Raw genomic sequence first — 24,775 nt, forward strand, 5'->3', positions numbered from 1 at the left:
TATTGTCAGTTTGTGATTTTCATGTTGTTTCCAGTCTAGAGTCTCATGGTGCAGAACTAGAATCAGAGGGTTTGGATTGTTACACATTATATCTCCACAGGGAATAAAATTAATTTATAAATATAAATTAAAGGTGCTCCAGAACATGGTCAAAAATTTATTATTTACATTATTAATTGCACTTCTAATCCTATTAAGCACTGTGAGAATTTTAGGGTTTATTGTTTTGCTCAAGAGCATAAGACATAGATTGTACAAAAAGATTTTAAAAGCTACCTAATGAAACAAGAAGGGATTGAGATGACCAGGTTTTTAACCTGTGAGGAGGATACAAGTGATCGTAAAATAAGATCAACTCAAATAAATCAAGTCAAGCAAGATTTTTTTCTTTTGTGTGCAGCTTGATTCTTGCTTTTGCAGATGCATGTTTTGACCTGTGCAGCTGCCACATTTGGAAACTCACGACTTACAAACAACTCAGGCATTTACATTTCTTAGTCCTGGTATTAAAACACACACACACAAACTCAGATCAGCATTACAGAAAACAGAATCCCTGTCTCAGAGTTTCCAAATTAAGGGTCATGTTGTGATATTGAAGTGTTAAAGTAACTTTATTGAAAAGTGAGAAATTAGTGCAAATATAAAGAGCAATACATTTATTTATTTCACAAGCAAAGCTTACAGAGTGTGTGGCAGCCCAGGCTCCGTATTTCTGTTGTATCTGTTATGCATGTCAATGGAATGTTATTGGTGATTGAAACCATATCTGGTTCCACTAGTGTCAGTTTAACCAATGGCTAATTAAAAATTACAGTGGTACGATGACGCTGTGCAATCAAAGAAAAGAACCTCTAAATAAATGTTGTGTTTTTGAACTGCATATAGTGTAAATCAACATACTAACACAATGCAATTAATATATTTGTATGCAGTTGCCAAAACAAACTAAGGCAGCAGAATTTTAAGCACAATTTTAAAGATAAAAGACATTTTATGAAAGTTTGATGTTATTTGTCCTCGAAGAAGAGGTCAGAGATCCAAAGTAGCAAGCTATTTAGAGCCACCATATATCATTCACAATGTGTCTATATGTTGTCAATACAAACAAAGACAGTAAAAATAGCCAAAAATAACAGTTTGTTTTATATAGCTCTCTGTCATTAATATGACTTTTAAAACACCCTAAAGTAGCTGGGTATATATGTATATGCTTACACTATTTTAAATATATTTTAATTTCTGTGTGCTGACAATAAAGATGACACTTGTGAGAATATTTTAAATTATAAGGGTTTTTGCCACTTTTCATGCTTTTTAAACTATTGTGTTTACAGACACAATAAGACACAAAAAGCTTATTTAAAATAAAAACTCCTTGGTAGAATTTCTTAAAAATTAAATTAAGTAATAATCAGTTTACATTAATATTATAGTATTGAAAGACAGTGTTAATTTATTGTTGTCATTTACATAATAATTATAACTTTACTGAAAAGGTTTTTGAAAGTGCGCTTCATGTTTATGGTAGTAAATCATATTTTTAGTATAGTTTAATTATATCTGAGACATGCCAAAGACTTCAGTTTTCCCATAAGAGGTAACTCATTTAGCTGCATTTGTTAATCAGAAGCACACAATGTAAACAATGTAAACTGAAGTGAAGTTTGGAAATAGTCTTAAATTGAAAGCATTAAAAGTAGGTTGTGTTTTTGTGAACTTTAAAGCCCAACTTTAAACACCTACACTGCATAAAAACTTCATTATAGAAGTTGTTTAGAAGCTATTTTAGGGTGCTGTTTTTCTCTATGCAGTCTCTGTATCCAGAGATTCTTCCATGTTCTCAGGTTGAGAGGTGTTTGCATTGTTTTATTTCCCCTGCCACTTTCTGCCACAGAATACACAGTGCATATTTAAAAACCCCAACAGCAGCTTCTTGATGCTATAAGTCTGAACTGGTGCTGACAGTTGATAAATCTGGCTTCAGATTTAATGATGACAGCTTTGACCATTCATTTTGTGTTTTGGTTTTCTTCCATGTAATATGCTTAAAGTGACAATTAAAGTTTTCCCGATTAAGCCAAATGTCAATATTTTACCTCCTCACTTGGAAAAAAAAAGTGATATGATGTCACTCCATAGTGCTCGAGCAGCACTAAACCCCATACTATCTATGTCTACAATTCTTTTGACAATTGAATTTTATTGGTACCACTAATCTTTTTTGATTTCCTGAAACACTGTAAATATTTGGTGTATAATCTACAGCCAACTCTGGGTGACATTACGAAGACTGTGCAGTGAAAACATTTCACACTGATTTAAATAAAATGTTTTTGTTTTTTTTTTACATCTAGTTTCACTTTTAGTCTTGTGCTCATTACAGGTTTTATATTTAAATTCACAACATGACACTGTGACAAGATAAAATTTTCTTAATGACACACACAACACTGAAGGGTAGAAAGTTTGATCATCTTAAATAAATATATAAACAATAAATGGATGAAAAGGAGGAGCTGTCTGTTCCAGTCATTCTCAAACGGAGCCTTCTAAACTAACCTAACCTGTTCTGGAGCAGGTTAGGTTAGATGTGACCTGTCGCTAAGTTTGGGAGCCAGGAACAGAACAGCTAAGGAACTACAGCTGAGTGTCTGACTGACTACCGTATGATTTGACTCATGGATGTGCAACTGGACGTTGGAGTTCATCAGGACATCAGAAGCCCATCTTCAAACAGACGTTTCACACACGAGCTCCTTTTTTCTGTTCTTCTGAGACCTTCTCTCTGCAACATACCATCAATAATTAAAAAAAATATATAGGAATTAATATTTTATTATTTATATTTTACAATAATAGATGGACTGAGAGTGAAATTTTGTTGCCATTTAGCCAATAATTTTAACTTCAATGAAAACGTTTTTGAATGTGCAATTCAATTTGGTTTCTAACAGCCATTGTCACACAAAAAACTATATTTTTTGCATCAGTTAGAAATAGAGATGGACCGATCCAATATTACGTATCGGTATCAGTCCGATACTGACCTAAATTACTGGATCGGATATCGGAGAGAAATAAAAAATGTAATCCGATCCATTAAATATCAAAAAAGCACCTCACAAAACTTGCGACACGGCGTAACTCGGCTCATAACCGTAGCACGTCGGAGCAGTATGCTCACGTGATAGAGCGGCTGTGTGTATCTGTAGCCTCGCTACCAAACCAGCATTTCATCTCCGAGGAAGTTATCCCAGCAAGTGTGTAAGTTCATCTCTGAATGTTTGTAAAGTGTTCCCATGTTAAGCTTAACAACCGATATATGGAGCAACTGCCTCTTCTCTCCCTCTCCTGATCGGCTTTTCTGTCGCGAGTCCGTCTCTCTTCTTTGTTTTTGGCCCACTTTGCACCAGAAAGAAGAAACCAGCGGCGGAACAACAGCAGCACGTTTAAGCTTGATAAGCTGTTGTTAGAATTTATTTAATATTACTTTCTACACCAGGATCCTTTTCTACGTAGCTGACGGCTGGTAACTGTGCAGGGGCGGATCTAGCAAAGTTTAGCCAGGGGGGCCGACAGGGCATTAACAGGGAAAAGGGGGGCACAAAGACATACTTTTCTTTCTTATTCTCATTTAAAACGTCTAGCTTTTAATAAATAATTATCTGAATCTTACACCCAAAGTTTTAATCTGATGTAAAATGTATAGAAGTCCATTACTGTACATAGTAACTGTTAAATCTAATGTACCCTAGTAAGCTATAGTACTTTTTCCTTTGGGAAGGTACCGTCTGTGAATTCTGCAATTCTGTAGAAGAAAGATGTTGAATCCATTTAATTATTCTTGAAAAATTATTTATTTCTGTGCATTTTTTTTTCACCCTGCATCAAATTAAAGTTGATTACATCGATTAAGCATCATGAGGTGGAGGGTGGGTGGTTCCCTATTTTCTTTTGCTGGGAGTTTGCAACCCTATTAGTTAGGTTGCTTAATATTTCTGCTAAGTACTCTTTAAAATACCAGAATAGGGAGGATGGAGTAGGTTTAAGTTTATTAGATTGATCAGTGTTGCTGAACTATGAAATATTTTGGGCGCAGTGTATTTTTTACATACAGGTATAACAGAATAGCTTTAGTGTTGTTGTTTATTTAAACTTGAGTATGAACTTATACAAAATGCAGCAAGATATTAAAAAAACAGTTTTATTGATTAAAAAACACACTATATCGGATTCATATCGGTATCGGCAGATATCCAAATTTATGATATCGGTATCGGTATCGGACAAAAAAAAAAAAAAAAAAAAGTGGTATCATACCATCTCTAGTTAGAAATATCCTGTCTCAGAGTGACGCTGAAAAACTAGTTCATGCATTTATTACTTCCAGGCTGGACTACTGTAATTTATTATTATCAGGATGTCCAAAAAACTCGCTGAAAAGCCTTCAGTTAATCCAAAATGCTGCAGCAAGAGTCCTGACAGGGACTCTTGCTGCAGGGGTGGTGGTCAGAGGCCCGGTGGCGCCAGTGTCCGGCAGCCTCGCCTCTGTCAGTGCGCCCCAGGGTGGCTGTGGCTACAATGTAGCTTGCCATCACCAGTGTGTGAATGGGTGGATGACTGAATGTGTAAAGCGCTTTGGGGTCCTTAGGGACTAGTAAAAGCGTTATACAAATACAGGCCATTTACCATTTACTAGAAAGAGAGAGCAGATTTCTCCTGTTTTGGCTTCCCTTCATTGGCTTCCTGTTAAATCCATAATTGAATTCAAAATCCTGCTCCTCACATACAAGGTCTTAAATAATCAGGCCCCATCTTGTCTTAATGACCTTGTAGTACCATATCACCCTATTAGAGCACTTCGCTCTCGCTCTGCAGGCCTAATTGTTGTTCCTAGAGTATTTAAAAGTAGAATGGGAGGCAGAGCCTTCAGTTTTCAGGCCCCTCTTCTGTGGAACCAGCTTCCAGTTTGGATTCGGGAGACAGACACTATCTCTACTTTCAAGATTAGGCTTAAAACTTTCCTTTTTGTTAAAGCATATAGTTAGGGCTGGACCAGGTGACCCTGAATCCTCCCTTAGTTATGCTGCAATAGACGTAGGCTGCCGGGGATTCCCATGATGCATTGAGTTTTTCCTTTCCAGTCACCTTTCTCACTCACTGTGTGTTAATAGACCTCTCTGCATTGAATCATATCTGTTATTAATCTCTGTCTCTCTCCCACAGCATGTCTTTATCCTGTCTTCCTTCTCTCACCCCAACCGGTCCCAGCAGATGGCCCCGCCCCTCCCTGAGCCTGGTTCTGCCGGAGGTTCCTTCCTGTTAAAAGGGAGTTTTTCCTTCCCACTGTTGCCAAAGTGCTTGCTCATAGGGGGTCATATGATTGTTGGGTTTTTCTCTGTATCTACTGTACAATATAAAGCACCTTGAGGCGACTTTTGTTGTGATTTGGCGCTATATAAATAAAATTGAATTGAATTGAATCATTTTGGTGATTTTGATACAATCTGAAAGACTTTTTGTAGTGTATTTAAATTCTATATTCCACTGAATTGTATTTATCAGTCACTTTTTTTAAATTCAGAGGTCGGTTTCTTTGATTTAATAATAATTAAAATATAAATTGAGTTTTACTTACAAAGAAGATCTACTAGATGACACCTGAACGAAAAGAAAAGAAAAGAACAGGAAATGTCAGTACAGTGTGGGCAAGAATCTGATCAATTACACAGAAATTAAAAGTCTCTAATTTTTTATTATAGTTTTATTTTGTAGGAAAGAAACAGAATATCAACCAAAAATCCAGAAAAAGAAAACACATTTCCTAAAAGGTATAAATTGATTTGCATGTCATTGAGTGGCACAAGTGATTGATTTCATACACGCCAGGCAGAATTCTCTCAGAGGACATTGACCTGCACAAGGCTGGAACGAATTACATAACCATCAGCAAGAAGCTTGATGGGAAGGTGACAGGTGTTGGTCCGATTATTCAGAAAATGAAAAAAATATAAAATATAAAATCATCATCCGTTGTCCTTGATCTGGAACTCCATGCAAGATCTTGCTTTATGGGTTAAGGCTGATCATCCCAAAATTTTACAGGAGGAAATGTATGATGATCTGAAGCCAATTAGGACTGCAGTCAACAAGGACACACCTGGTAATGCACAAAAAAATGGTAAATGGCCTGCATTTGTATAGCGCTTTACTCAGTCCCTAAGGACCCCAAAGCGCTTTACACTACATTCAGTCACTCACCCATTCACACACACATTCACACACTGGCGATGGCAAGCTACATTGTAGCCACAGCTGCCCTGGGGCGCACTGACAGAGGCGAGGCTGCCGGACATTGGCGCCACCGGGCCCTCTGACCACCACCAGCACAACACCATAATGAGCCGGAATCTTGCAGCACCTGCAAGGTTCTGCTGTTATAGAGGTGTAATGATGGTGGTTTAGTTGTGGAAGGAGACAATGAAAAAGATAGTTGTCAGTTGGTTTGAGATATTTATTCACACGTGGGTCTTATCTCCTCCGTGCTTCAGAGTCAGACAAAAGAGACAACCTATCCACATTTACATTTATACCTGCTGCTGCTCCACATGTGATACCACATATGGTTATGTCTACGATAGTCTCCTCTTGCTGGGGGTCTCCTTATCTCAACCTCCCCCCAGTTCCAGCTGTGTTTCCACCTGTTCCTCGTTCCCTCTTGTTCCAGCTTGTGTCTTCCTGTGCACGTCATTGCACTATAACAATAGTCACCCTCATATATCACTGTGTATTCCGTCCGTCAACCTGCCTAGTGTATTTGTATCATCTGTTTGGTTAGTATTCTCCTGGGTCAGCATTAAAGCCATCTTTGAGTTTATATTTCATGTCCTGGAGTCTGCATATTGGGTCCTTTTCCTGCCTGCCTGCACAGCCTTGTGACATCCTAGTCTTGAACTGTGTACATTAGGTCCTTGTTGTAATTACAAAAATTTACACCATTTGTTGACCCTGTACATGTGCCACAAGATGGAAGTTTTTATATGTGATTGTCTCTCATGTGTGTGTGTTTTGTGTCTATGCTGTGTGTGAGGGGTCTGTCTCTATATGAGGTTTTTTGTGTACATAGGTGTGCGTTTATGGTGACAGGAAAACTCATTTTAACAAGAGGGCACATGTGATGATTCAGAGAAACCTTGGAAGAAAGTGCTGTGATCAGATTACATCAAAATCAAACACTTTGGCATCACTCCACCTTCCATTTTTGGGGAAAGAGAAATGCTGAGTATAACTCAAAGGACACACCATCCCCAACAAATTCCGGCTTGTGTTTCTACTATATATACCGGACATCACTGCACTGAGTGCCAATGGACATGGTTGTGTACCATAAAATCTTGGACAAGAACCTCTTCCCCTCACTCAGAAAACTGAAGATAGGCCACGGGTGCATCTTCCAGCATAGCAATAACACAAAACATAACACCAAGGTAACAAATGAGTAAGCACATTATGGTCATGGAGTGGCCTAGCCAGTCTGCAGAACTGAATCTGTGGAGGGAGCTGAAGCTGAAAAAGCAGCCAAGAAACCAGAATGATTTAGAGAGTTTCTGTAAAGTGGAGTGGGCTGAGATGTGTGTAAACCTGGTGTTGCCAACTCAAGTTTCTCCACCAATTACTATTTTGTATTTTGCTGAATCAATTTAATCAATTTAATTTATCAATTTAATGTAATTTGGTTTTTTTTCTGGATTTTTGGTTGATATACTGTCTCAAACCATTTAAAAAAAGTAGTATAAAAATTAAATGCTGTTTATTTCTTTGTGGGTAAACAAATTTACAAATTCAGCAGAGATTAGTCATTGTTTTTTTTGCCAAATTAAAAGCCAGAGTATAAAAGAAAAGTAGTTAATTACAAGACCTATGTTGTCTTGTACTTGTAAAATAAAAAAGAAGTGCAAATAATTTTGAAATTCCAAACAAGTTCAGTTTTGATGTCTAGAGCATCAGGTCAGCTTATTTGAATAACTCACCTCTCCTCTTTCTATAAACAACAACTCCAACAGCACAGAGGATGAGAAGAACAGGAACAACCACGGCAAAAATGTTCGTCTCTGTTCAGTAAAAAAACAAGTAAAATGGAGCAGGTTAAAACAGAAATAAATTCATTCTGTAGTACTGATCTAGTTACTCTATAAAACCAATAGCAGTGTAGGCTGTAGATACAGTAGCAGATTTATATAATATCTATGTGAGGCTCTAGTTATGTGATCATACATGTGACACTAATATTACTAGGGATGCAACGATACCAATTTTTTCAAACCGATCCGATACCGATACTTGGATCTGAGTACTTGCCGATACCGAGTACAAAAACCGATACTTCTACCACACACAAGTTAAACTTAACCAGTAGTAAAGAAACGACCCCAGACAACTCTTTAACCCAAACGAAACGTTTACTGAACATAAGGGCAGAGACAAATACTGTACAACACATCCCTTTTTTAAACTCAAATGATATTCCAATTCCTTAACCAAATGAAATACACTGTATAAATGACATAATTCCCTTTCAAATTATATTAAACAACCCAACTTATGTTATCACCTTTTGGTAAGTGACTCACTAATATACACTCCAAAACACGTTATATAAATCCACTAAACATATAATATTCACACATGGGCTCCACACACTCACATTCACACTTGTTGCAGGCCTGTTTGCTGCTCACGCCGGACGATGGAGAAAAATCCTCTTCTCCCCAGTAAGAGCACAAAAGTCTGACTTACAGTTCCGTTGCTCGGTAGGTCGCCGTTCACCAGTCCCACACTAAATCCACTCCCTGCGGACCCGATGCTGTCTCTGCTACAGCGCGTTAGCCAGTCACTGTCCAGCTCTCCGACAGTCCATAGCGGCTGCCTCCTTGGCGAAGCCAAGCAGTCCGGGCTAGCCTTTAGCCTCGGCGATCGTAGCTGGAAACACAGCACGGTGGTGCGACCATTGAAACAAAAAGTCACGTCACCCACACTCTGTTGTAAAGCTCTCACACAGTCAGCTTTCTAGTCACACACTCTTTTGTGCTGGTTAACCTCAGTAAAACTAGCCAAGTCTCTCACTTTGGTTCAGCTAACCTCGTGCATCTCTCCATGCCGTTCTCTTCTCCTCCTCCATTGCAACAGATACACAGGTCCCGTTTTATGCTACCTTCACGGGCCTCCAGAAAATTAGAACTCTGAAAAATATTTTAACTCCCTTCAGAGTTACATACCATAAAATAATACTTTTATGATTAACATAACAGTTTGATTGCTCTAATTACCTGTATTTACCTTGCGACATATTACAGGGCAAATTACATTCAGTGTAGAGTTACATCACATAACTGTGAACACCTTATGTTACCGTGGCGTTTAAGTCCATGGGAATTATGAGTATCCACTCCCAAATTCCCATCCGGGCTACATTAGTATCGGTTCATGGTATCGGTTAACTTTTACGAGTACGAGTACGCACACATTTTACAGTATCGGCCCCGATACCCGATACCAGTATCGGTATCGGTGCATCCCTAAATATTACACATTTTAACAATAAAATATTCTGAATAAAATATTTGTATTAAGTAACAGTTCCCCAGCTGTAAGGCCAAGAATAATGTGTTAATAGACCTCTCTGCATTGAATCAAACATGTTATTAATCTATGTCTCTCTCCCACAGCATGTCTTCTATCCTGTCTTCCTTCTCTCACCCCAACCTGTCCCAGCAGATGGCCCCGCCCCTCCCTGAGCCTGGTTCTGCTGGAGGTTTCTTCCTGTTAAAAGGGAGTTTTTCCTTCCCACTGTTGCCAAAGTGCTTGCTCATAGGAGGTCATATGATTGTTGGGTTTTTCTCTGTATGTATTATTGTAGGGTCTACCTTACAATATAAAGCAGTGAGGTGCTGTATAAATACAATTGAATTGAACTGAATTTAAAATGGTTGTGTGAAGTTGTGTGTAAATCGTGAATTTAATTTTAAATTTAAAACAGAGACTTTTGGGGGGGTTTTAAACAATATTTTTGGAACCAAACAGATAAAGTAACAGCTATTCTTCTTGGGGTCAGTACAAAAAACAGAGCAAAAAATTCAAACATCACATTATAGACAATACACAGTATCAAAAAACAAAATTAATCAGCTGTTTTTATCTCACTTTTGTCATTTTTTTCCTTCCAGTTTCTTCTGATTAATGTTTTATCCAGTTTGGTGACAATGTGTTCATCACCACCAGAGAGCTGAAACACACACTCGTATCTTCTCCAGTCTTCAGGTGATGAAACATTCAGATCAACACTCATCTGGAAGGTCTCATCATTGTTGGGGAGAATCTCTCCAGGATCCACACCTTCATGAACCTTCTCTCCATCTTTCCTCCAGAACATCACAGCTCTGTCAGGATAGAAACCTGTAGCGTGGCAGCTGACTGGAGAGGAGGGAGTCTTCTGGAGGAGAGAGACTGAAGGAAGATCTTCAGGGGAGGGGGGTAAGGAAATTTTAATAACCCTGAGAGCCTTCATAAGAAGATATCAAGAAAACTGTTTCATTTCATCTTTTTCCTCCTGACTATAACAATAAATAAATTAGTCTTTGTTTGCAAATAAAGTTCTTTTAATTCCTAAAATGCTTTTGGAGAAGAAAAATGGAAAATTAAGCTGCAGTAGTTTTCTTTGGAAAGTTTTTTCACCTTCAGCACATAGAGAGACCTGACACACAGCTAGAATATGAAAATCAAGTTGAAAGAAGAAAATTTAGGTTCTTTAAAGGCATTACATATAAAGGCAGCCTAAATACTATGCCATATTCTTTTTTAGAGGTCACTGTATTATTCAGAAAGAAATGCAGCATAACATATAAACTCTTCTACATCCATGAAAAATGCGTAAGGTTATACGATTCTACCTCTTCTCTGCAGGCTGCTGTTCCCAGCGTCCAAGTACTTCTTCAGCCACTGAGGACAAATCCCAGTGAGCGAACTTTTATAATAATTATTTTTAGCTACATCAGCGTTCCATGTTTGTTTGATACTTTCAGCTTCTGGTTTCTGTGCGATCCATTTCAGAGTTTTTAGATCAAATCTAAGAAAGTCTTCTCCATTATGACCATACTGTAACACACCAGCCACTTCTCCAGTATTTTTATCCAATTCACAGCCATCTATCCTCTGTAAAATGTGGACACCTGAGGAGAGACAAATTGCAATTTCAATGAACAGTACTGTGCAAAAGTCTTGATGGATACTGGTTTCAGTCAAGAAGAAAAAATTTGAGACTATAAGTCTTTAATGATTTAAAATTATTTTTACATGATTCATTTTTTCTTTAACTTTATATTTATAACCATCAAAGATAAAGTGTAAAAAATACTGTACCTTCACTTTCCCCCTTTAAACTAGAAATCAGCTGTCTGAACTTGTTTGGTTCTTCTTCAAAACACTTTCTATTGTAGTAGCCCTTCTGCTGTGGGTCGTTTTCTAATATTTTCTCTGCCCAGTCGTGTTGTATTTTGAACGTTTTCTGACTGCTGTCACAGTAACCTGTCTGAATGTCATCAACTAACAACACACCCACAAAATCCGGGATGATTGGAATGCCATAGGATCCGGTGACCAAATTCTTCAGTGAATGTTTCACTGTGGAACAAACAATGTTTATAGTTTTAATAATTACAAAAATAAAACATGAAAACAATTTCAGAAATATGATGCATTCAGTTTGATTGTGTTAACGTATTCATAATTTGCAGTAACAAATGACATAATATGTAGCAGGAGTGTGTAACTTTTTAATATTAACTTGATAAAGTTGTGTGATCCTGCTGATCTGCTTTGCATTTGTTTGAAACCAGCTGAAAGTGATCAAGAATGACCAAAATCTAACCAAAATAAATGTGTATAAACAAATAATAGTAATATCAATATTCTTTATTAAACCTCTTTAATAGTGTATATGTGAGATGAAACTTAGAACACTTTTTTAACACTAACATAATGTTTGGGTCAAATAGCTCAGCATGGTGGTACAGTGGTCAGTGCGGTCACCTCACACCAGAAAGGTTACCGGCTAAAATCCAAGCAAAGAGCCTTTCTGTGTGGAGTTTGCATGTGTTCGCTTGGGCCTGCTTGGGTTTCCTGTGGATACCCCAGCTAACCAAACCTAACTTTACTTGTAGTCCAAAGAAATGCCTGATAGATCAACTGGTGATTTTAAACTGTCCATGAATGTGACACAGACAAAATACTGCATGAATTTATGGCTAAAATGTGAATCCTTGTTAAAAGTTCTTTGAGTGCTCAATAAGACTAGAACAGCATTATATAAATTTGAGATGTTTGTCCCTCTAATGTAGCAAAATAAAGACATATTAAACTAACAGAGAGCTGTGTGAGAGTTTGAGAAAGTTATAAGAAAACAATCTTGTGTTATTAAGGATTATTGTGTCCTGTCTTAGATAATAATGACATGATAGTGTCTTAGATGAAAGTTAAAATACTTTTTAGTGTGAAAATAGATGTGATTCTCTCAAAACAAGTATTGTAAATCCTAGAAAATGCACTTCCTCTCTTTACACTTTGAAACATTAACTAAAACAAAAATGTTGCTTTAGTTCAAATGAGACTGTGTTAGAGTATAAAGATTTAAAGGTTTTTCTTACCTGCAAATAAACCGTGGCAAAAGGCAATCAACAAAAATAACTTCATGATTTCTCAATGTTGTCCGAAAGGTTGACTCTCTTCATCTGGAAGTAGCGTTTTCTTAGTGTTATATTAATCATTGTTCGAACATTAAGAGACTTCAGGTTCTGTGTCATTAGCTGAAGTGAATATCATAGTGCTTCTTCCTCCTTTTCTTTCTTGATTTAGTTACTGTGCCAAACAGGCTTTTCTGCTTGTTGTTAACCAACAGGTAGGGAGTGGTGCCTTTCCTCAAGAAGAAGAAATAGTGCAGCTTCCTTAAAGCAGTCTCCTTAAACAAACATAGGACATTAAACATATTTGCGCAGCACTGAAGTCACTTCATTGGCTCCCAATTCAGTTTACTTTCAAGATCCTCCTATTAGTTCATAAAGCTCTCTGTGCATTAAAATCCATTTTAACTTTCACTCTACTGAGGTTTTGAAACTGTAATAAAACATGTTCTAATGTTTCATCTTCTCCATAATTATTGTTGTGTTTCTGCCAAATCAGCCTATATGTCACCATTAGACAGTGGTGTTAAGCAGCCTGGGCTTACTAAACGATATCTGTGTAACTTCCACTATTTTTCACCTGCTGGTTGAACTTTCCTCCTCTGTTGGAAAGCTCAGCTGTGACACCTTGTGGCAAAGAGCTACAAGGTATCTGCTGCAGCTTAGCAGTTACCCTGGTAACAGACTCTGAACCTAACCTGCTTGCTAGCAGGTTTTCATTAATAAACTTTTAGTTTCTCTCTGACTCCTCCCCTCCTGCTGCACCTGAACCTGCTGACTGACACTGATCAATTTCCTCATTCATAAAGTCACTACCAAAGAGCAGAGGAGCAGGTTACTGTGCAGAAGTTAACATTTTACAAACACTGAAATTCCAGATAAATGTTAGTTCACTGTTTTGTATACTTATGAATGCTTTTACAATCATTCAGTTGTCAATAAGCACAGTGATTATATTATAGATCTATCATGAGCTAAGAAAATCTGAGTAGTCTCCATCTTTCTAACTCTGTGACTCTGTGGACAGAATCTTAGTTTCCTTGCCATGAAATCATTTACTGTATGTTACGCATTGATCACTGATCAATCATTTGTCTTATTAAAATCATTCACAATGACTGAAAAATGCCTGTGGCTGATGGATCTTGGAGATTGTTTAAATATATGAGCGATGATGAGACTCAGATGTCTTTTAGACTCTAACACTGAACCAAATGTATCTAAAGTTTTAAATGCAGCCTGCAGACGCAGACAGTCACTTTTGAACATTTCATGTTAAAACATGTTCACAGATTGAGATTCAGTCATTAAATTGAAAGACACAGTATCTAAAATATAGAGCCTGAGCCTGGACATTTTTACCACCAAAAATCATCTAATTCAGTCTCAGTGGGTCGACCCAGATTTGCATCAACCTGAAGATTAAAAACATTAAATGCCAAGTGAGATATAGCCTGTACATTTTACCTCTTTTAAAAGATAATCAATATTAGAAAAAAATAAGCATTACTGCATCCTAAGAAAGCATCATGTTATTCTACCTGTTTACACATTTGGAACTCTGGATAAGTCTAGCGAGCATGATTTCGTTGTATTTATTTAAAGCTCAGTCAGCGTCCGATCTTGGTTTAAAAATGGCAGCTTCTGGTTTCATTGGGATCCAGGTCAGTGTCTTCAGAGCCAATTCAAGAAGATCTTCTCCAATCACACTGTGAAAAGCCAGTCATCTCACCAGTATTTTGATCCTATTCACAGCCACTTCTCTGTAAAATTATGGACACCTGACAAGGGAAAGAAAGAAAACAGAGATTGCAGTGAACTATACATGAGTCACTGCTATATGATTCGATGACTGACAGAGGTAATTCGTGATTTCATGATGTTAGCTTTGAAACATAAAATCAGACTGACTTCATGAATGATTAAAATTAGTCTGTTTAACCAGGGAACCACTCTAGAAGAACAAGCTGGTTTTAGATGGATGATGGCCATCACTGCAGTGACACCTGCTGGCCAATTTAGCTATTGCTGCACCTTGATAATGCTATTCTGTGAAACAATGAAGCAGACAAGCCGTGCACAATTCCAAACAAAGCTACTTATTACACCAGACTGCCAAAAATGGTGATCAACACATGTTTTGGAGAAACAAGACAAGATAAAATATTGAAATCATTAAAAACAAGCTGTGACTACAGGGAGTGCAGAATTATTAGGCAAATGAGTATTTTGTCCACATCATCCTCTTCATGCATGTTGTCTTACTCCAAGCTGTATAGGCTCGAAAGCCTACTACCAATTAAGCATATTAGGTGATGTGCATCTCTGTAGTAAGAAGGGGTGTGGTCTAATGACATCAACACCCTATATCAGGTGTGCATAATTATTAGGCAACTTCCTTTCCTTTGGCAAAATGGGTCAAAAGAAGGACTTGACAGGCTCAGAAAAGTCAAAAATAGTGAGATATCTTGCAGAGGGATGCAGCAGTCTTAAAATTGCAAAGCTCCTGAAGCGTGATCATCGAACAATCAAGCGTTTCATTCAAAATAGTCAACAGGGTCGCAAGAAGCGTGTGGAAAAACCAAGGCGCAAAATAACTGCCCATGAACTGAGAAAAGTCAAGCGTGCAGCTGCCAAGATGCCACTTGCCACCAGTTTGGCCATATTTCAGAGCTGCAACATCACTGGAGTGCCCAAAAGCACAAGGTGTGCAATACTCAGAGACATGGCCAAGGTAAGAAAGGCTGAAAGACGACCACCACTGAACAAGACACACAAGCTGAAACGTCAAGACTGGGCCAAGAAATATCTCAAGACTGATTTTTCTAAGGTTTTATGGACTGATGAAATGAGAGTGAGTCTTGATGGGCCAGATGGATGGGCCCGTGGCTGGATTGGTAAAGGGCAGAGAGCTCCAGTCCGACTCAGACGCCAGCAAGGTGGAGGTGGAGTACTGGTTTGGGCTGGTATCATCAAAGATGAGCTTGTGGGGCCTTTTCGGGTTGAGGATGGAGTCAGGCTCAACTCCCAGTCCTACTGCCAGTTTCTGGAAGACACCTTCTTCAAGCAGTGGTACAGGAAGAAGTCTGCATCCTTCAAGAAAAACATGATTTTCATGCAGGACAATGCTCCATCACACGCGTCCAAGTACTCCACAGCGTGGCTGGCAAGAAAGGGTATAAAAGAAGAAAAACTAATGACATGGCCTCCTTGTTCACCTGATCTGAACCCCATTGAGAACCTGTGGTCCATCATCAAATGTGAGATTTACAAGGAGGGAAAACAGTACACCTCAGTGTCTGGGAGGCTGTGGTTGCTGCTGCACGCAATGTTGATGGTGAACAGATCAAAACACTGACAGAATCCATGGATGGCAGGCTTTTGAGTGTCCTTGCAAAGAAAGGTGGCTATATTGGTCGCTGATTTGTTTTTGTTTTGTTTTTGAATGTCAGAAATGTATATTTGTGAATGTGGAGATGTTATATTGGTTTCACTGGTAAAAATAAATAATTGAAATGGGTATATATTTGTTTTTTGTTAAGTTGCCTAATAATTATGCACAGTAATAGTCACCTGCACACACAGATATCCCCCTAAAATAGCTAAAACTACAAACAAACTAAAAACTACTTCCAAAAACATTCAGCTTTGATATTAATGAGTTTTTTGGGTTCATTGAGAACATGGTTGTTGTTCAATAATAAAATTATTCCTCAAAAATACAACTTGCCTAATAATTCTGCACTCCCTGTATTACAAACAGTGTATTTCAGCAAAATTCTCCACCTGTTACCTTTCATGTTGCTCACAGCAGCTCAATTTTAAAATAAAACATATTGAGAATGGACTGCTTTGTTTACTGAGAACAAACAATCAAGAGTCGATCACGTTCAAACAATAACAAACTTTTATTATACACATATGTGCTTTATTAAGCACATATGTGGGAGACATACACGCTACCACCCAGAGCGCAGTCTGGTAGATCTCAGAAAAGAAATACACAAGCTTCACTATTTAAAGGGCTGTACACATCCTGTATGCGTAAGCAGAGTATATTATCATGCATCAGTGACCGTTACCTGCAACCCCTTTTATGGTGTTGATATTTATACCTAACCGTTTCAATGCTCCTTCACCCCGAGCTGTTTTCTGTTGTTCTTGTCATGAGGCCCATAATCGTAAATAGCACATCCTGACCACATCCTGTTCTAACTTTACCGTATGCAGTTACAAACAGACAGCTTCTTTTAATACCCTGTGATTTACACATTTATTAACTTCTGGATTACTATGACACATACTCAAATACTGATACATAATATATATTTTCCACAATACTAAAGGGAAACCGAAGGTTCTCGCAGCCTACCTGCTCTCCTACTGCTGCCAGCAACCTCTTCTACTGTAACTACACTTCAGAGACCTTCACCTGCTCAAGACTCCGCTGCTCTAACAGGCCATGATGCTGCCAGCATTCACAAATAAAACACGGTAAAAACTGATCTGATCATAAAACAAAAACTGTATGTATAACAATGAAAAAGAAAAAAAGAAAAAAGTAAAGACAAGAAAAACAGACTGAAAATGACAAAAATTGGCATACGTCAAGAGAGAAAAAAAGTAAATGGCCTGTATTTGTATAGCGGTTTACTTAGTCCCTAAGGACCCCAAAGCGCTTTACACTACATTCAATCATTCACCCATTCACACACACACTGGTGATGGCAAGCTACATTGTAGCTACAGCCGCCCTGGGGCGCACTGACCGAGGCGAGGCTGCCGGACACTGGCACCACCTCTGACCACCACCAGTAGGCAACAGGTGAAGTGTCTTGCCCAAGGACACAACGACCGAGACTATCGGAGCCGGGGCTTGAACCGGCAACCTTCCGATTACGCGACGAACTGCCAACTCTTGAGCCACAATCAAGTAAGAAAGTAAGAAAATAAAATGTTATACTTACGATACATAGGAATGTTTTCTGAAAAATATAATCCAGGTAACAAAATTCAGCTTTTACATTTTGAAAAACCGGTCTCAGTCACTCTGTATGACATATAAATACAGAAAGCATTACTTTTTTTACTTGACATACTGAATGTGATTCTGAGTCTTGTGCTGCTCTTATCGCTTCCCTCATGTGTTAATGTACTACAGTATTAGCTTCAGTTTTCCAGTCTTTATAAGAATATCAGCTCACCTCTTTTACATCTCTTGCCTTTCTTCCTTTTGTAAACAACAAATCAAACTGCACCAATGAGGATGAACAAGAACAACCACAGCAGTGACGGGGATCATCATGGGCCTCTCTGCTCAGGTAAAAAAAGATGAGTAAAAGATAATCAGATCATAATGTATATTCAGTACATCCTCCCTGTTATCACACTGATTACAAATGCAATGGTAGCGTAATCTATGACACAGTACAGTAGGTGAATGATGTATTTATGTATGTACAAATACATAGTATTTACTACATATTTTACAGCATATCTAAAAAAATGTTAAACTGTTGATTTAACATTTTATGGCTTATGCATTATTTTCTCTATGAAAACAAACCCAAACTTAATTAGTGCCAGTACAACTTAAATAACTTTTAGCTCTAATAAAAACAATAATGAAAATTTGAAATAATGAAAAAAATTCTTTTTTTCAAATATCAGGTCAAAGATTTGAAAAAGTCACTTCTTTTACTAAATAAATAACAAGTTTAGATTCATCAGTTTAACAACTGGTCAATATTATATGTTCGATTTTCAATTTTGCCCCAGTTGGTCCGTATCGCTGATTTGTTCAGTTGGGTGACGATGTTGTCCTCCACAACAGAGAACTGAAACACACAGCTGTAGCTCATCCAGTCTTCAGCTGGCACTGATAGAACATTCATGTTAACACTCGACTGGAAGGTCCCATCATAGTTGTGGAAAATATCTCCTTTGTCCACATGCTCATGGATCTCCACTCCATCTTTCTTCCAGAACATCATGATTTTATGAGGATAGAAACCAGTAGCATGGCAGGTGACTGGAGAGGAGGAAGTCATGTAGAGGAGAGACACTGAGGGAGGAACTGCAAAGAAAAGATATATTTTTTTAAAAATACTAATACATCTTTTTAAACTTTGTAAATGAATCATGGCCACAATTGCATGCCAAATCCTTTTTCGCTGTGATAGCACAGAATTAACTGAGTTGCTAACAATGCTGTCATGGCTCAGAGGCCCGTGGCATGGAATGGACTCATGCGCAGAACCAAAGACCGGAAACCCGAAGTGATTTGCGAAATCAAAACTTTTATTTACAAGAATTCCTAACATAAATATTCAAGACAAAAAACAAGATTAAGCTTTGTGCAAAAGCGTGGTGTCTGTGAGGTGCGGGGCTAAGGCGAGCATGGAACAGTCAGGACACTAAACTGCTGAGACTGGAGCGGGGCAGGTGGAAACTGTGGCAGACCAGGGCACTGAAATGTAGGAGAGGAAAATCAGAACAGTCCAAGGAGTTGTGAGTGTTTCCCCATTTGACAAGCTGGGATGGCTTACGTGTTCGCAGGCGGGGATTAGCTGGAGGTGGGGGCGAGGCGAGGTCCAGGCGAGTGCTGAGTCCAATACAGGTGGGCAGGGAGGCAGGCAGGTGAGAATGGCAGTTTGTCTGAAAAGGATTAAGCAGCAGCTGACCGGAATCCAGAAGCGAGGCTATGGCAGGGTTTGGAATGACGAGTCCAGGTACCGACTAGGAGACAGGAAGAGAGAGTTAAGTAATGCACACTGATAAATACACAGGACCATGAGGCTGTGAACTAACTGAGGTTAGCAGACAATCTGGTGAAGATTCATTGTGTGCGCTGCTCCTAAATACTGCCAGAATAATTGCCTGCAGCTGAGGAACGGGGAGGGGCAGGAAGGGCTCCACCCAGAGGAGGAGAGCTGATGCTGTGGAAAGTTACTCAGGCTCGCCCAGACCATAACAAATGCTGTGTACTACAGTGATGAAAGTCCTTCCCCCAGCAGTTTACAAGTAATGTCTCTCTGCAGATGATGCTAAAAGCTCATAGACTGAATGTTAGCATTGTGTTTCTTAAATTTGTAAAGTCTTAGTTCAAACTATAGGATTAAAGACATTCCTTTGTCTGACCACCTCTCCAGCCAATTTAGTGCTGGGGGAGGCTGACGTTTTATTGTAGATACATCCTATCTGAAGGTTTTGTTTGATGTTTGGTAAGCTTCCTGCCCTTTTATGGCTTCACTGTGTTGTGTATGGTGAACCAATACAGGAATTGAACCATATATTGGGTGTGGGGGAGATTACTCCCTTATGACCGAGGATGTTGTGATCAGGAAGTCACGCACACGGAGAGACGCACACACTCACTCAAACACAAACCCACACACACATTCTTGCACACGTGCTTATACGTGCACACACATACCCACATATAGTGCCTTGTCTTAGAACCATTGGGGGGGTTTACAGTGGGAGGTGCTTGTGTTGTGTTGTGTATTGTAACAGTTTTCAATAAAAAGGCTGTGAGGAGACCTGCTCTTTGAAGGATTTAGGCTAGAGACAGGTGAGGAGCATTAAGCTCCACCACCTGGTTCTGATCAAGCTTCCCTCGTTAGCAAGTAAAAGACTGGTTGAAGATGTTCTGTCTTGTTTTCGTTCTTCAAGGCATAAGTCTCTAAACTAGCTGGACCTGTGGAAACACAGACTCAACAAAGTAAAAGTAAATGTAAAGGAATGTCTGTACAGTTATTTCTTAGTTTTTTGTTGGTATTATGGTTGGTTTATCCTGATCGCCATATCCTGAGTATAGTTAATTCCCTTCCTATAGAGCCCAAATCATCTGTGCCTCTGAGTTTGTAAACTTCTCCTTGATCTGTAGTCTGCTTATTTTTGGCTGTTTAACCAGCATCTGGAGCTCAAAAAGTTTATCAATCAATCAATCAATCTTTATTTATAAAGCACTTTTCATACAAAAAAAAACTGTAGCACAAAGTGCTTTACATGGTTAAAAGTAGCCCACCCCACCCCACCCTCCCACTCATTCCCCACACTGTCATTAACAGAAACGGTCATGGATACACACATTCTCCCCCCCCCCAACACACACACACACACACACACACACACACACACACACGCACAGACACACACACGCACTTAAAGAGTAAAATTGGGCTGGGTACGCATTAGCCAAGTGAGGAAACACTATCACAGGGAGCTGTCTGCACCGGGAGCCGGTCACAGACCGCAGCCTCCAGGCTGGGCACACAGCAGGAGGGAGGCAAAGAAGCCCTCCTGCTTCTTTGCCTCAGCCAGGCTGAGAGGATCCACAGAGCCCTAGCAGCCACGGTCGATCACAGCCCCGGTGCAGAGAGCCCCCTCCGAGGAAACACTGGAGATATGACCTAATAAGAATATAAACAGGATAAAAAGATAAAATAAATAAGAGTGGGATACAATATAAATATAAGTATAAACAGAGTAAGAAGATAAAAAATGAATAAGAATACAATCAATAAATATTAGGTAAAACTAAATTAATAATATAAATAGAATAACAGGATAGAATAAATAAGCATAAAATAAATAAACGTTAGTTAAAAGCTAAATTATGAACTCCGCTGTGAATTCTCTGTTTGGACTTTTATGTATTTGTTTTGTTCTCATATTGAGGATGAGAACAAAACAACGATGGTCCAGGAGAGTTTGGTCAAACGATGATTTTAATGAACACACGTGTGGGGAGATGTACACTGCAAAACATCAGCTGTAGATCTCCGCCCAAAAATACACCAGCAGTTGTTTTTATAACATCAGGGTATTATTTATGACGCCCCCTCATGCGTCAAAGCAGATACATCACACCTACATCACAAATGTTCTGTTGACGACCTGTGACACAGTTAAAAGAACATTTTCTTCGCCTCCAAGCCAGGTGCTTCCTGTTTATCTTCTGACTCTCGCTTATCGTCTGGAACATCAGCAGCACGTCCTATAACAACTGTAACTTATGCAGGCACAAAAATGCAGTTGCAAGCAAAATATGTCTGAACTCTTACCTAGACCTAAGTTCACCTACTCTGCATGTGTGTATGTGTGCGTGTGTGTGTGTCTCGACCTCAAATGCACTCTGCCTCACCTCGCCAACTAAACTCATGACCCTTCCACCAGACAGAAGGCCAGCTCTCCTGTAAGCACGTACACAACTGAAACTATATGTGTAATATATTGAATAAATGTTTTTATCAAATGCCACTACTCAAAGCTTAATAAAAGAATATAAAAGAATAAAAGATAATAATGAATGACTTGTGTCATGTGTGTTTTGTAAGCGTGTAGGCAATCCTTCCCTAGCTCTAGTCAAAACCACAATAGATTGGCTGGACATATTGCCAGCCAAAGCTTTTGACCTTCAATTAATAGACTGAGCCACAAGTCTTTTATAGGCACAAAATGCAATGTGTATAAAAATGATTATAGTTGCACCTGCAATAAAAGATTATTATATGATTATGATAACACCTGTAATACAGACTTTAATGTAATGTCAACAGCTTCAATAAATGCTTTGATGAAATGATGATTAACGCAATGATAAAGATGATGGTTATGAACAGTAGCAGTAAAATAATTTCCCTGATCCCCACACCATCTAAATGACAGCCCGTTCTCACTCCCGAGGCGTAACATCCTGACGTTTTGTCACGTCCCGCGGCGTTCCTGAGGAACGCGAATGGTGACCTTCCATGTTGTTATGGTACGCGGCGGGTTCCAGCCCTGTGTTGCAGCCCTAAACCTAACCTTATCCCTAAGCCTAACCATAACCTTATGCCTAACCTTAACCATAACCTTGTGCCTAACCATAACCTTATTCCTAACCTTAACCATAACCGTATCCCTACGCCTAAACCTAACCTTATCCCTAAATCTAACCATAACCTTATTCCTAACCTTAACCATAACCGTATCCCTACGCCTAAACCTAACCTTATCGCTAAACCTAACCATAACCTTATTCCTAACCTTAACCAGCACTTTAATGAGGTGAAATAGTGTTTTCCCAAGCGATTTGAAGGGGAAAAGCGAAAATGTGTAGATTGAGTCCAAACGGTTCTCATGTGTCCGCAGTTTTCCGATGTCGTCACGTAGGAACGTGTTGGATGGCCGAAAACGTAATATGTTGACGATTTGTCACCTAGCGTAAAATGTTACGCTTTGGGAGTGAGAACGGGTTGTAAATGAACAGAACATGATAGAACATTAGCGGTGTTCCTGAGAGAACATGATGATAGTGAACATTGAAACATACTGAAAACTCTGCATCATTAACAAACATCTTCATCAAGTCAGGGCACACTGTTGTGAGGAAGTAGGGCTGTTCGATATAACAATATATATCGAACAGCCCAAGCCAGCTTCATTCTGGAATAAGGTGCTGTGGACTGATGAAACTACAATTGAGTATTTGGGCATAACAAGGGGCGTTATGCATGGAGGAAAAAGAACACAGCATTCCAAGAACAACACCTGCTACCTACAGTAAAATATGGTGGTGGTTCCATTAGGGCTGTTCGATGTAACGACATATATCGGATGACGATATAAAAACGTCTATCGTTTCATTTTACGCTATCGTTTGTTTCGTGGTGTCGCAAAATAAACTGTTTACAGCAATATTTTTTCGTTTTGATGGTCACTGTACTGGCTATATTAATTTCTTAAAGTTCTCTCTTTCTCCTATATTTAATATAACCACACTACAGACGGACAAGCGCCTGTTTTTTTTTTGTTTGTTTGTTTTTTTTGTTTTGGTTTTTTTTGCCTGTCCCGTTGGTTCTTTTGCCATCAAAATTATTGTCTAAAGGCAAAGAAAGATGCCCAACGGATTTACTTTACCAAATGGACCATCCCAGCTAGGGATGGGTATCGTTTAGGTTTTATCCGATACCAGTACCAAACCGGTACTTTTGAAACGGTGCCGGTGCTTAAACGGTGCTCGAACCGGTGCTTAAAGAATAGAGAACACAAACTTTGTCCAAAAATCTCTCATGTTTAGCTGTTTTTTTGTAAAAAGATAACAATGTTAGCCTTTTCTGCAGCTATAGGGGATTTATGGTATCACTCTTGGCTGGAAGCAGTGCTTAATCAATGGGGAAAAAAACACAAACTTTGTCCAAAAACCTCTCATGTTTAGCTGTTTCCCTCTTTTTCTTTGGTCATTTTAGCCTTTTTGGCCAGGGTGAAGGGAGTATCTGCCATCAAACAAGAAGACATCCACATGTAACTACGACAGTGTTTGGTAGTTCACCTTACGTGCATTAATTTAATAACATGGTTAGCCTACTCAACGTAAATTACACACGAACAACATGAAGCTACTCACGCAGAGGAGAACGGCTGCTGCTGCCATCATCATCTGTCATCATTTCTGCTACACTGGCAGGGCTAGGGGCCAGGACTCTACTCTTCGGGTTTTTGGGGGATGTTGATAACTCCGGGTCAGATAACAGGCACCACACCCGCAGTAGATGTGCACGGTGTGAGGTCTCGCAGCAATCTATCAAATACGGTGCATTTCTCGGCTTTTAAAAAAACGCTATGCGTCGCCAGGTGTTTCATCAGATTCGAGGTGTTACCTCCTTTGACAGTATCACAGTATCAGCTTAAAGCACTTGTTGCAGGCTGCTGAATTTGCATCTTTTGCTGTGAAGTACAGCCAGACTTTGACTGCTTCGCCTTGGGCGTTTTTAATCTGTAGCTCTGCTCTACAAGAACGTACGCACCTGGGCCCGCCTACTACGCTTGCAAAGGTAAAATGATTGGCTAGAATCCAAAGTGTATGACATCTCAGGAAAAAAAAGCACCGAAATAAAGCACCGAAATGTGCGCTGCTTTTCGGTCTGGTTACTACCGTTTATGTCAGAACCATACCGGTACCCATCCCTAATCCCAGCCTTGCCGTAATGGTCTATTTGATTCACCTTTTATTGTTTATTTTATTTTTTATTTTCACTTGCTAGATACAGGACAGA

The 24,775-nt window shown here is 39.0% G+C and overlaps 2 protein-coding genes across 2 annotated transcripts; both read right to left on the minus strand.

Moving 5' to 3' along the window:
• Window positions 1–598: 598 nt before the first annotated feature.
• Window positions 599–13,077, minus strand: LOC102077098 (major histocompatibility complex class I-related gene protein-like). Its single transcript, XM_005457587.4, has 7 exons — window positions 12,702–13,077; window positions 11,419–11,679; window positions 10,950–11,228; window positions 10,204–10,518; window positions 8,034–8,114; window positions 5,642–5,664; window positions 599–2,788 (listed from the first exon to the last, which is right to left on the minus strand). The coding sequence occupies exons 1-6, from the start codon at window positions 12,745–12,747 to the stop codon at window positions 5,654–5,656; spliced, it is 993 nt and encodes a 330-aa protein (XP_005457644.1). The 5' UTR covers window positions 12,748–13,077; the 3' UTR covers window positions 599–2,788; window positions 5,642–5,653.
• Window positions 13,078–17,681: 4,604 nt separating this feature from the next.
• On the minus strand, window positions 17,682–19,682 carry LOC100691395 (uncharacterized; the record flags this gene model as incomplete). The annotated part of the gene is made up of 3 exons (XM_025902546.1): window positions 17,682–18,810; window positions 19,283–19,472; window positions 19,545–19,682. Coding segments are annotated over 3 exons (678 nt in total), but the record flags the coding sequence as incomplete, so codon positions are not given.
• Between the last annotated feature and the right edge of the window lie 5,093 nt (window positions 19,683–24,775).

Source organism: Oreochromis niloticus, linkage group LG22 (genome assembly GCF_001858045.2).
Source record: "Oreochromis niloticus isolate F11D_XX linkage group LG22, O_niloticus_UMD_NMBU, whole genome shotgun sequence".
Classification (NCBI taxonomy): Eukaryota; Metazoa; Chordata; class Actinopteri; order Cichliformes; family Cichlidae; genus Oreochromis; species Oreochromis niloticus.

Excerpts from the sequence above, each read along its gene's own strand:
- LOC102077098 (XM_005457587.4), bottom strand. The coding sequence starts at position 12,747 with ATGAAGTTATTTTTGTTGATTGCCTTTTGCCACGGTTTATTTGCAG. Across the intron at positions 10,519-10,949 it reads CAGCAGCCTGCAGAGAAGAG|ATCTTCCTTCAGTCTCTCTC; the intron begins GTAGAATCGTAT and ends CCTCCCCTGAAG. Across the intron at positions 8,115-10,203 it reads GAAGGAAAAAAATGACAAAA|AGACGAACATTTTTGCCGTG; the intron begins GTGAGATAAAAA and ends TTTACTGAACAG.